At 49.2% G+C, this 13,043-nt stretch overlaps 1 protein-coding gene across 2 annotated transcripts; it reads right to left on the bottom strand.

The window, feature by feature from the left end:
• Nucleotides 1-422: 422 nt before the first annotated feature.
• Nucleotides 423-11,558, bottom strand: RASSF2 (Ras association domain family member 2). 2 transcript variants are annotated; one of them, XM_088068363.1, is made up of 11 exons: nucleotides 11,370-11,558; nucleotides 9,584-9,659; nucleotides 9,361-9,512; nucleotides 7,886-7,974; nucleotides 6,029-6,177; nucleotides 5,207-5,308; nucleotides 4,579-4,630; nucleotides 3,592-3,713; nucleotides 2,834-2,931; nucleotides 2,601-2,689; nucleotides 423-1,757 (listed from the first exon to the last, which is right to left on the bottom strand). In XM_088068363.1, exons 1-10 carry the CDS (start codon nucleotides 11,420-11,422, stop codon nucleotides 2,620-2,622), a joined length of 963 nt encoding a protein of 320 aa, XP_087924489.1. In that variant the 5' UTR covers nucleotides 11,423-11,558; the 3' UTR covers nucleotides 423-1,757; nucleotides 2,601-2,619. The 2 variants fall into 2 exon arrangements, with proteins under 2 accessions (XP_087924489.1, XP_014116993.2); XM_014261518.2 differs by having other exon boundaries at nucleotides 423-2,689.
• Nucleotides 11,559-13,043: the final 1,485 nt, after the last annotated feature.

Here is a 13,043-nt window from a genome sequence, read left to right as displayed (position 1 = left end):
ACATTCTTTAGTCATTTTTTACTCATTTTTTACTCATTTTTTACCCATTTTTACTCATTTTTTGCTCATTTTTTGCTCATTTTTTACTTATTTTTTACCCATTTTTACTCATTTTTTACTCATTTTTGCTCATTTTTTAGTAATTTTTGACTCATTTTTTACTCATTTTTTGCTCATTTTTTACGCATTTTTTGCTCATTTTTTACGCATTTTTTACTCATTTTTTACGCATTTTTCACTCATTTTTTACACATTTTTTACTCATTTTTTCTCATTTTTTGCTCATTTTTTGCTCATTTTTTACGCATTTTTCACTCGTTTTTTACACATTTTTGACTCATTTTTTTCTCATTTTTTTCTCATTTTTTGCTCATTTTTTACGCATTTTTCACTCATTTTTTACACATTTTTGACTCATTTTTTACTCATTTTTTCCTCATTTTATTTAATTTCCTCATTAATCCACTCAGCAGCGCCACAATCACCCCTCAAACACACCAGAAGCTCCTCTCGCTCTCCCGAACACGAGTTAAAGACAGAAAAGGTACCATTAAAAAATAAAAATTAAAATAATAATTACATAAATGCATCGCAAAAATCTCAAAGGGGAGGGCGAGAAAGTCAGAGCTTTAGTTCACAACGAGGTAAAAAATGGATATTGCTGGTTTAAACTGGGAGGAACGAGATTTTCCCAGCTGCTGGTGGTGATGGAGCCGCTCTGCTCCTGCTTCCAGCAGGAAAATTTGCTGGAAAACGGATTTGGAAAATAAAATCCTCTTTATTTCTTCCTCCTCCTCCTCCTGCCTTCCTCCCCTTCCCACCCAGCTCCCCTCCAGGCTCTCGGCCGTCCCTGCGAGCGTTATTTGGCATTTTCAGCTACCAGAGAGGTTTGACATCGCGGTTTTCTTTAAAAATCCCTAAATATTAGTGCAAATTAGAGCGGGGGGGAAAGGTTTGGGGAAGGCACAGGGGAAAAAAAAAAAAAAATGGGATTTTCTGCTGGAAATCCATCCATGAACCCCCAGGAAAGGGTTAAACCCAAAAAAAAAAACCTTGGGATTTACAGAATCCTCCCGGCACCTGGGAGTTATTGCGGTAGGAATGTGCTTTTCCCTAAAAAAATAACCAAAAAAAAAAGGAATTTTTTGTGCTCTCTTGCTGAGCAGCAGCTCCCTGAATTCCCCGGGAATTTCCAAACTGAGCCCCCAAAAATTCCCAGCTCTGGAATTCCTCGCTCAGCCCCTTTGTGCTGCTCACAGATTTCCTCTTTTTCTTCGTATTTTTTTGTTTTTTGTTTTTTTTTTTTCCTTGTTTTCCAGGGATTTGAGGTTTGGGCTGGAGCTGCTGCCAGCCACGGTTTTCCTGGAAAATTCCCAAGGAATCTGAGGGGGGGTTTGGGATTCGGTGACTCACCGGGAGATTTTGGGGTTGGAATTCAGGAGATTTTGGGGTTGGAATTTGGGAGATTTTGGGGTTGGGATTTGGCAATTCAGGAGATTTTGGGGTTGGGAATTGGGTGATTCACCAGGAGATTTTGGGGTTTGGGATTCGGTGATTCACCGAGAGATTTTGGGGTTTGGGATTCAGATTTTGGGGTTTGGGATTCGGTGATTCACCGAGAGATTTTGGGGTTGGAATTCAGGAGATTTTGGGGTTGGAATTTGGGAGATTTTGGGGTTGGGATTTGGCAATTCAGGAGATTTTGGGGTTGGGAATTGGGTGATTCACTGGCAGATTTTGGGGTTGGGAATTCGGTGATTCACCAGGAGATTTTGGGGCTGGAATTCGGTGATTCACCAGGAGATTTTGGGGCTGGAATTCGGTGATTCACCAGGAGATTTTGGGGCTGGAATTCGGTGATTCACCGGGAGATTTTGGGGTTGGAATTTGGGAGATTTTGGGGCTGGAATTCGGTGATTCACCAGGAGATTTTGGGGCTGGAATTCGGTGATTCACCGGGAGATTTTGGGATTGGAATTCGGGAGATTTTGGGGTTGGGATTTGGTGCTTCACCGGGAGATTTTGGGATTGGAATTCGGGAGATTTTGGGGTTGAATTCGGTGATTCACCAGCAGATTTTGGGTTTGGGATTTGGTGATTCACTGGGAGATTTTGGGATTGGAATTCGGGAGATTTTGGGGTTGGGATTTGGTGATTCACCAGGAGATTTTGGGATTGGAATTTGGTGATTCACTGGGAAATTTTGGGGTTGGAATTCGGGAGATTTTGGGTTTGGGATTTGGTGATTCACTGGCAGATTTTGGGATTGGAATTCGGGAGATTTTGGGTTTGGGATTTGGTGATTCACCAGGAGATTTTGGGATTGGAATTTGGTGATTCACTGGGAAATTTTGGGGTTGGAATTCGGGAGATTTTGGGGTTGGGATTCGGTGATTCACTGGCAGATTTTGGGATTGGAATTCGGGAGATTTTGGGTTTGGGATTTGGTGATTCACCAGGAGATTTTGGGATTGGAATTTGGTGATTCACTGGGAAATTTTGGGGTTGGAATTCGGGAGATTTTGGGGTTGGGATTCGGTGATTCACGGGGAGATTTTGGGGTTGGAATTCGGGAGATTTTTGGGGCTGGGAATTCAGTGCCGAGCATCCCACGGACGCTCACATCGCCGTGGGGCCCTCGGAAATCTCCTCCAGCCTCTGCTCGATCATCAGCCGCAGGATGGAATATCTGGAGGAGGCACAGCACGAAAAAGGGAACTCCTCAGACTCCAAGAAATAACGCAAACCCCACAAATGAGGATTTTTCTGGGGGGACCCAAGCAGCCCCCGCAGGAATGTCCTTCCCTCCCGGCGTCCCCCCAGCCCCACGCACTTGTGCTTCAGCTTCTTCACTTCCCGATCCTCCTCCTCCTCCAGCTTCTGGATGAAGCTCCTGAGGATGGGCATCTCAAATTTGATGTACTGGGCGACCTGGGTGGGAGAGGAGCAGCAGGAAATGGTGAAGAGGGTGATGAGTTGACCCACCCCCTCATCCTCTCCTTAGATTTAACCAAAAATCCCAAAATCCTGCGGCAAACCCTAAAAAAATGATGTTTGTGGCCATCAGCCGCTGCAAACAAGCGAGAGCTGGATAATCATTGGAAAAAATATCCTGCTAAGGTTTATTTATTTTAATTCAGCTCTGTCTGAGCGTCCCCTGAGCTGCCTAAGCCCAAATTCACCCCAAAATTGTTGGGATTTCAGGGCCTGGGGAGCTGCAGATGACACAAGAGAGCCTGGAAAAACAATTCCACCAAAAGCTGAAACCGCTGCTCCGTGCTCAGATTTGGGGATGGCACAACAGGGCTGGGAGAAAGGAATTTCCCGCAGGATCAGGATTTTCATGGAGGAGAGCAGCTCCAACGAGTTCATTTGGGATAAATCCTTCGCTGTGAGGGCGGGGAGGGGCTGGGATGGAATTCCCAAAAAAGCTCCTGGATCCAGGCCAGGTTGGATGGGGCTTGGAGCCACCCAGGACAGCGGGAAGTGTCCCTGCCTCGGCTCTGGGTGAGGTTTGAGGTCCTTCCCAACCCGAACCGCTCCGTGATCCTGCGATCCCCGGGTTTTTCCCAGCCTGAGGGTGACACTCACGTCGTAGGTGACCTCTTCCACCTGGTCCTTCTCCATGAGGAACACCTTGGACACCTGCTCGCAGGGGCCCTGCAGGATGCGGGCGAGCAGGGGGAAATCGCTGCCGCGCAGCTTCTGCTTCTCTGCAACGCCAGAGCCGCGGGGTCAGCGCCGCGGGAAAGGGGGGTCTGGGGCACTCAAAATTTGGGGTGTGGGACACTCAAATTTGGGGTTTGGGGCACTTAAACACAGGGGTGTGGGACACTCAAAATTTGGGGTTTGGGGCATTCAAAATTTGGGGTTTGGGACACTCAAAATTTGGGGTTTGGGGCACTCAAAATTTGGGATTTGGGGCACTCAAAATTTGGGGTTTGGGGCACTCAAAATTTGGGGTGTGGGACACTCAAAATTTGGGGTTTGGGGCACTCAAAATTTGGGGTTTGGGGCACTCAAAATTTGGGGTTTGGGGCACTCAAAATTTGGGGTGTGGGACACTCAAAATTTGGGGTTTGGGGCACTCAAAATTTGGGGTTTGGGGCACTCAAAATTTGGGGTTTGGGGCATTCAAAATTTGGGGTGTGGGACATTCAAAATTTGGGGTCTGGGACACTCAAAATTTGGGGTTTGGGGCACTCAAAATTTGGGGTCTGGGACACTCGAAATTTGGGGTTTGGGGCACTCAAAATTTGGGGTCTGGGACACTCAAAATTTGGGGTTTGGGGCACTCAAAATTTGGGGTCTGGGACACTCAAAATTTGGGGTCTGGGACACTCAAAATTTGGGGTCTGGGACACTCAAAATTTGGGGTGTGGGACACTCAAAATTTGGGGTTTGGGGCATTCAAAATTTGGGGTTTGGGGAACTCAAAATTTGGGGTTTGGGACACTCAAAATTTGGGGTTTGGGGCACTCAAAATTTGGGGTCTAGAGCACTCACACCCAGGAATCTGGGGCTCTCATGTCTGGGATAATTTGGGGCTCTCATGCCCAGGGTGATTTGGGCTCTCACCTCCACTCGTGTGCACCATGTACAGAGCAAACTCCTCTGCAGAGTTCTCGATCTGGGGGAGACACAAAAAATAAAAATAAAAATAATAATAAAAAAAATAAAATAAAAACAAATAAAAACAAATAAAAATATAAATAAATTTAAATAAATCTAAATAAAAATAAAAATAAAAATAAAAATAAAAATAAAAATATAATATAAATAAAAATAAAGATAAATATAAAAATAAATAAATATAAAAAATATAAAAATAAATATATAAATAAATATAAAAATTAATAAATATAAAATATAAAATATATATAAATATAAAATATATAAAAATATATATAAATATAAAATATATATAAATATAAAAATATAAAATAAATATATATAAAAATATATATAAAAACAAATATAAATAAATATAAATATAAATATAAAAAATGTAAATAAAAAATAAAAATAAATATCTAAATAAATATCTAAATATATCTAAATATATATATATATATATATATATATATATAAAAAAAATCCTAATTCAGGTTTTATATAAATATTCCATAAACTAGATTATTTTTAAACACATCACCGAGCCGGCACTCAGAGCATCCCGGGAGCTCTGCGGGGTCGCTGCCCTCACCTTGAACTTGTTGAGGAGCAGTTTGAGCACCTGCGGCGTGGTCATGGTGCTGTTGATGCGCACGTTGGTGACGGAGCCGTAGGCGGGAGTGAACACCGAGGTCTGCGGGGCAGGATCAGCGCTGAGAGCCCGGCAGGATCCCACGGATCCCCGCGGATCCCGGCAGGATCCCACAGATTCCCACGGATCCCGGCAGGATCCCACAGATTCCCGCCGATCCCGGCAGGATCCCATGGATTCCCGCGGATCCCAGCAGGATCCCACGGATTCCCACGGATCCCGGCAGGATCCCACGGATTCCCACGGATCCCGGCAGGATCCCACGGATCCCCGCAGATCCCGGCAGGATCCCATGGATTCCCACGGATCCCGGCAGGATCCCACGGATTCCCGCGGATCCCGGCAGGATCCCACGGATTCCCACAGATCCCAGCAGGATCTCACGGATCCCGGCAGGATCTCACGGATCCCGACAGGATCCCACGGATTCCCGCCGATCCCGGCAGGATCCCACGGATTCTCACGGATCCCGGCAGGATCTCACGGATCCCGGCAGGGTCTCACGGATCCCGACAGGATCCCACTGGATTCCCGCAGATCCCGACAGGATCCCACTGGATTCCCATGGATCCCGACAGGATCCCACGGATTCCCGCAGATCCCGGCAGGATCCCATGGATTCCCACCAATCCCAGCAGGATCCCACGGATCCCGGCAGGATCCCACGGATTCCCGCGGATCCCGGCAGGATCCCACGGATTCTCACGGATCCCGGCAGGATCCCACGGATTCCCGCGGATCCCGGCAGGATCCCGGCCTCACCTTGTGGTTGTAGAAGTGGCCGTTGATGGAGAAGCGGTGCCGGCGCAGCCGCCGCTGCTCCCCGGGCGTGCGGGCGCTGCCGCGGGGCCGGACGCCGACGTCGCTGCGGGTTCTCATCAGCTGTGGAGCCTCCTCCGCCGGCCTGGGGGCTGCAAAACACCCGTGGGACCCTGGGGACAGCGGGGACAGCGGGGACAGCCAGCCCTGCTTCTCCTCTGGAGCTCCAGAAGGTTTTGGAAAATGCACTGGGACAAGGAGGAACTGCCCAGGGTTGTTCTCTGGAGCTCCAGCAGTGTTTGGAGAACGCACTGGGACAAGGAGGAACCACCTGAGGTTCTCTGGAGCTCCAGCAGTGTTTGGAGAACGCACTGGGACAAGGAGGAACCACCTGAGGTTCTCCTCTGGAGCTCCAGAAGCGTTTGGAGAACGCACTGGGACAAGGAGGAACCACCTGAGGTTCTCTGGAGCTCCAGGAGGTTTTGGAGAACGCACTGGGACAAGGAGGAACTGCCCAGGGTTCTCCTCTGGAGCTCCAGGAGGTTTTGGGCAACGCTCCCAGCACAGGGTGGGAGTTGGGTCAAAGATCCTTGTAGTCCCTTTCCACTCAGGAGATTCCAGAATTTTCCTGCTGCAGAGCAGCCACTGGGAGTCCTCACTTGGATGCAGAAATCCTCACCCCAAACTTCTCACCCCTACAAACTTCCCAGGACAACTTTAAACCGGTTTATCCTCGCCCAGCTCCCAAGGAAGGTCATTAATTCCAAATTAACCACCTAAATCTGCCTGGATAAAACCCCTTCTCCCGGGAACTCGAGCATCTTCCCTCTCTTTTCCATAATTTAACTTTGTTCTCCTTCCCCTTAATGAGAGCAGGAAAACGAGGGCAGAGCCTCAGATCTCTGCCTGAAAACTGGCCTGGATCCAGATTATTATAAAACCAGCTTTTCATCCATTTTTAATGAAGCTCTCAGGCTCCAGCTCGGGGAGTTTTAATTCAAAGCATGTCTGGAGCAGGGAGAAATCTCCAGCAGGAGCTGCTCCAGCTGCACAAACGGTGCCTGAGCACTCCGAGGAGCTGTAATTTACTGAATTTTAGGGGAAAATTTAATAAAAAGCCTTTTTTTAATGTGCTGGCAGAGGATTGAGGCCATAAAGCTGAGGGGAGTCGTGGTGAGGTGATTTAATTAAGGGGGAAAAAGCGTTGAGAGTGGGGAGAGCAAAAAGAAAAAGGGGAAAAGTTGGAGGATCACGGATGGGGATTTGAGGACCAAGTTTTGCCAGGGCTCAGCTCCTCTCGAAAGGGTGAGCTCATCCTTCTTTACCCCTCAAAAAACATCCCAAGAACATCTGAAGGAGCAAAGTTCATCCAGCACAAAGGGTTAACGGAGCTGTGGCTGAGTTCTTCCCCCTGGGCTGAGGAGGAACCGGGAGGGGACAAAGGCAGCAGGTCACCGCGGTCACCGCTTCCCAACGCTCCCGTTCTCCTTCCCAAAACGCGGAGCCTCCGGGAAGGGGAAGCTCCAACATCCTCCTCCTCCTCCTCCTTTTCCCTGCAATCCCACGGGGATCTCTGCTCCGTCCCGCGCTTCCTTTCCAAGCCCCACCACATCCCACCGCCGCCCCTCCAGCCCAGGAAAAACCCCACGGGAATCAGGGAATCCTTGAGGTCTCAAAGACCTTTGAGATCATTGAGTTTTGGGAAAAGACCAAATAAAACAATTCAAGGTGCTTTGGGAGCTTTGGGAGCGGCTGAGCTGGAGCTTTGGGAAACTGAGTCAGGAGTTAAGGACAATTCCCAAATTGAGCTGGGGCGCGGGGCGGCTGCTCCCGAGCGTGGTGGATCCGAGCCCGGCTCACCTGCGCCATTCCCGGGGTTCTCCGTGCCGGGCGCGCTGTCTCCATCGGCCAGCGGGATGTCCGGCAGGGTGCTGGGCTTCAGCACGGACCTGGGGAGGACAGCGGGGTGGTGGGTGCTGTGGTCATGGTGTCCTGGCCATGGCGTCCTGGTGTCCTGTCTGTCCCTGGTGTCCTGTCCATGGTGTCCTGTCTGTCCCTGGTGACCTGGTGTCCTGGCCATGGTGTCCTGGTCATGGTGTCCTGTCTGTCCCTGGTGTCCTGTCTGTCCATGGTGTCCTGGTGTCCTGTCCATGGTGTCCTGTCCCTGGTGTCCTGTCCCTGGTGTTCTGTCTGTCCCTGGTGTCCTGGTGTCCTGGTCATGGTGTCCTGGCCATGGTGTCCTGTCTGTCCCTGGTGTCCTGGCCATGGTGTCCTGTCTGTCCCTGGTGTCCTGTCTGCCCATGGTGTCCTGTCCTTGGTGTCCTGGTGTCCTGGCCATGGTGTCCTGTCCCTAGTGTCCTGTCCCTGGTGTCCTGTCTGTCCATGGTGCCCTGTCCATGGTGTCCTGTCCTGTCCCTAATGTCCTGTCTGTCCATGGTCTCCTGTCCCTGGTGTCCTGTCCCTGGTGTCCTGTCCATGGTGTCCTGGCCATGGTGTCCTGTCTGTCCATGGGCTGACGGGCTGGAGGGGGGCAGGTTTTGGGGCTGGCTGTGTTTTTGGGGCTGGCTGTGATTTTTGGAGGTGCCTGACGGTTTTTGGGGCTGAATGCTTTTGGGACTGGCTGTGTTTTTGGGACTGGCTGTGTTTTTAGGACTGGCTGTGTTTTTGGGGCTGGCTGCCTGTTTTTGGGGGTTCCTGCTGTTTTTTGGGGCTGGCTGCCTGTTTTTGGGGGTTCCTGCTGTTTTTTGGGGCTGGCTGTGTTTTTGGGGCTGGCTGTGTTTTTAGGACTGGCTGTGTTTTTGGGGGTTCCTGCTGTTTTTTGGGGCTGGCTGTGTTTTTGGGGCTGGCTGTGTTTTTGGGGCTGAATGTTTTTGAGGATTCCTGCTGGTTTTTGGGGCTCCCTGTGTTTTTGGGGCTGGCTGCCTGTTTTGGGGGGTTCCTGTGTTTTTGGGGGTTCCTGCCATTTTTGGGGCTGGCTGTGTTTTTGGGGCTGGCTGTGTTTTTGGGACTGAATGTTTTTGGGGGTTCCTGCCATTTTTAGGGCTGGCTGTGTTTTTGGGGTGTTCCTGTGTTTTTGGGGGTTCCTGCCATTTTTAGGGCTGGCTGTGTTTTTGGGGCTGGCTGTGTTTTTGGGACTGAATGTTTTTGGGGGTTCCCGCCATTTTTGGGGCTGGCTGTGTTTTTGGGGCTGGCTGTGTTTTTGGGGCTGAATGTTTTTGGGGGTTCCTGCCATTTTTGGGGCTGGCTGCGTTTTTGGGGCTGGCTGTGTTTTTGGGGCTGGCTGTGTTTTTGGGGTTTCCTGCCGTTTTTTGGGGCTCCCTGTGCCCCTCACTCACCCGTGGGCGCCCAGGTTGCAGCCCGAGTGCCAGGAGGAGGAGGAGGGCGGCGGGCGGATGCGTTGGTTGTCGTCCTGCATCTGCAGGCGGATGGGGCGGCGCAGCCCCCACGAGATGTTCAGCAGCCCCTCCACGATCAGCTCCCCCTCCTCCTGCGGCACAGACAGGGATCAGATCCCGCAGGAAAACCGGGAATTTGGGATCAGGGGTTGTGGGGTCTCACCTCCCGGTGCCGCAGCTGCAGGTTCTGCCCCTCGTAGTAGATGTTGTAGGTCTTCAGGTGCAGGAGCAGCTCATTCCTGGGGGGATAAAAATGGGAAAAAAAGGTTCTGAGATGGGGTTTGGGGGAAGGGGGAGATGCTGCAGTGACCCCCGAGCTGCCCTGGGGGAAAGCAGGAATTGTTTTCCTGGCTGAGGAAGCCAAAAAATTGCTTTATTTAATTTGATTTATTTTATTTGGGTGTTTTGCCTCCTCTAGAGCTCCTTTCTGGAAGGTTTTTTGCACCCACAGTTAGGGGGAGAAGCTCCCCGTGACCACAAAGATCTTCCAAAAGAAGCCCCATCAGAGCTCAGCTGGTCACGAGGATGAAAATCAAATCAGTTTTCTGGGGGTCACACTGGAGTCACGAGGCATCACAGGAGAGGGGTCACAAAAAAGCTCTGAGCCCTGCTGATAAATCACTGATAAAAAATAAAAATAAAGATAAAAACAAGGAGAAAAATCGAGATAAAAATCAATTTTAAAACCTGAACGAGGTTCAGGATGCTCGGCTGATAAAAACCAGCCCAAACCACGAGGATTTGGGGTTAGGAGAGGAGGAAATACCAAATATTTGCTTTATCTCCTTTGAAACCTCCCTTCAAACTTCGGAATCGTTCTAGTTCTTTCCCAGAGAACGGAATGATTATTCATCAGGGTTTTTTCAGCAAAGCCCAATTTTTATGGGAGTTTTCAGAGGAAAAATTCAAAATCCCACCAACAAATGTTTTTTTTTGTTAAGGAAATTTCCCTTTCTTCACCCAGAACAACTTTTGCTTTCCAAAACTCCCCAAAATGAGATAAAACCCAGGGCTGCTCCCATCCTTCCAGCTCGGAGAAATATTGTGTGTTCTAGGTCATAAATAATGGGTTATAAATTGTATTTACATTTATAGTGGTGTATATTGTATTTATAAATATATTTATATATTATATAATGATATATTTATAATACATAACTATATATAGTTATTATATGTATAATATATGTAATATATATATTATAGTTATATATTCTATATAATATATCATATATTGTATATCCTATATTATATACAATATCATAGATCTTGTATATTATATATTTTATATAGTTTTTTTATTATATATACTTATCTCAAATATTGTGTTTTATAGTCATAGATATGTTATATACTGTATTTACAATGTTATATAATGTGTTTATAATGATATATAATGTATTTATAATGTTATATAATGCATTTATAATGTTATATACTGTATTTATAATGTTATATATTTATAATGTTATATACTGTATTTATAATGTTACATACTGTATTTATAATGTTATATAATGTATTTATAATGTTATACAATGTATTTATAATGTTATGTATTGTGTTTATAATGCTTTATATTGTTATATATTGTTATATATTGTTATATATTGTGATATATTGTTATATATTGTTATATACTGTGATATATTGTTATATATTGTTATATACTGTGATATATTGTTATATATAACACCTCCCCTGGAATATCCCACATTCCACATCCTCTGGAACATCCCCTGGAACATCCCCTGGAATATTCCACATTCCAGACCCCCTGGAACATCCCCTGGAACATCCCCTGGAACATCCTCTGGAACATCCCCTGGAACATCCCCTGGAACATCCCCTGGAACATCCCACATTCCACCTCCCCTGGAACATCCCCCATTCCAGACCCCCTGGAACATCCCCCTGTGTGTCCCGGGCCGCATTCCCTGGAGCTTTACCTGGAGATGAATTTGTCCTTCCCGCAGGGCACCGCGTCCCCTCCGAGCTCCATCGCGGGCCGGGCATGGGAGCCGAGCTGCGGGAGGGGCACGGGACAGCCCTGGGGGGACCTCGGGAACCTCAGGAGAACCTCAGGAACCTTGGGGGGACCTCGGGAGAACCTCAGGAACCTCAGGAGAACCTCGGGAGAACCTCAGGAACCTCAGGAGAACCTCAGGAACCTTGGGGGAACCTCAGCAGAACCTCGGGAGAACCTCAGGAACCTCAGGAGAACCTCAGGAGAACCTCGGGAGAACCTTGGGAGAACCTCAGGAACCTTGGGGGAACCTCGGGAACCTCGGAAGAACCTCAGGAGAACCTTGGGAGAACCTCCGGAACCTCAGGAGAACCTCAGGAACCTTGGGGGAACCTTGGGAGAACCTCAGGAACCTCAGGAGAACCTCGGGAGAACCTCAGGAACCTCAGGAGAACCTCGGGAGAACCTCAGGAACCTCGGGGGAACCTCGGGTGAACTTTGGGGGAACCTCGGGAGAACCTCAGGAACCTTGGGGGAACCTTGGGAACCTCGGGGGAACCTTGGGAGAACCTCAGGAGAACCTTGGGGGAACCTCAGGAACCTCAGGGGAACCTTGGGGAACCTTGGGAGAACCTCAGGAGCTTCAGGAGAACCTCTGGAGAACCCTGGGAGAACCTCTGGAACCTCTAGAACCTCCGGAACCTCTAGAACCTCCGGAACCTCGAGAACCTCTAGAACCTCTAGAACCTCCGGAACCTCTAGAACCTCTAGAACCTCGAGAACCTCGAGAACCTCGAGAACCTCTAGAACCTCGAGAACCTCTAGAACCTCCGGAACCTCGAGAACCTCTAGAACCTCCGGAACCTCTAGAACCTCTAGAACCTCGAGAACCTCTAGAACCTCTAGAACCTCCGGAACCTCGAGAACCTCCGGAACCTCTAGAACCTCCGGAACCTCGAGAACCTCTAGAACCTCTAGAACCTCCGGAACCTCTAGAACCTCCGGAACCTCTAGAACCTCTAGAACCTCCGGAACCTCGAGAACCTCTAGAACCTCCGGAACCTCTAGAACCTCCGGAACCTCCGGAACCTCTAGAACCTTGAGAACCTCTAGAACCTTGGGAACCTCTAGAACCTCCGGAACCTCAGGGGAAACCTCGGGAAACCTCGGGGGAACCTCGGGGGAGCCTCAGGAACCTCGGGAACCTGAGGAGCTTTGGGGGATCCTCGGGAGAGCCCCAGCAGAACCTCGGGGGAACCTCTGGAACCTCGGGAGAGCCCTGGGAGCTTCAGGGGAGCCTTGGGGGAACCTCCGGAGAACTTCGGGAACCCCAGGGGAACCTCGGGAGCTTCGGGAACCTCGGGAGAACCTCGGGAGCTTCAGGGGAACCTCAGGAGAACTTCGGGAGCACCTCGGGAGCCTCGGGGGAGCTTTGGGAGAACCTTGGGAGCTTCGGGAACCTCAGGAGAACCTCGGGAACCCCAGGGGAACCTCGGGAGCTTTGGGAACCTCGGGAGAACCTCGGGAGAACCTCGGGAGCTTTGGGAACCTTGGGAGAACCTCGGGAGCTTCAGGGGAACCTCAGGAGAACCTCGGGAACCCCAGGGGCACCTCAGGAGAACTTTGGGAGCACCTCGGGAGCCTCGGGGGAGCTTTG

This window comes from Pseudopodoces humilis, chromosome 30 (assembly GCF_049639895.1).
Source record: "Pseudopodoces humilis isolate 2021_Gansu_Grassland_sample_001 chromosome 30, ASM4963989v1, whole genome shotgun sequence".
In the NCBI taxonomy this organism is placed as follows: domain Eukaryota; kingdom Metazoa; phylum Chordata; class Aves; order Passeriformes; family Paridae; genus Pseudopodoces; species Pseudopodoces humilis.
This window is presented reverse-complemented; position numbering and strand designations above follow the sequence as displayed.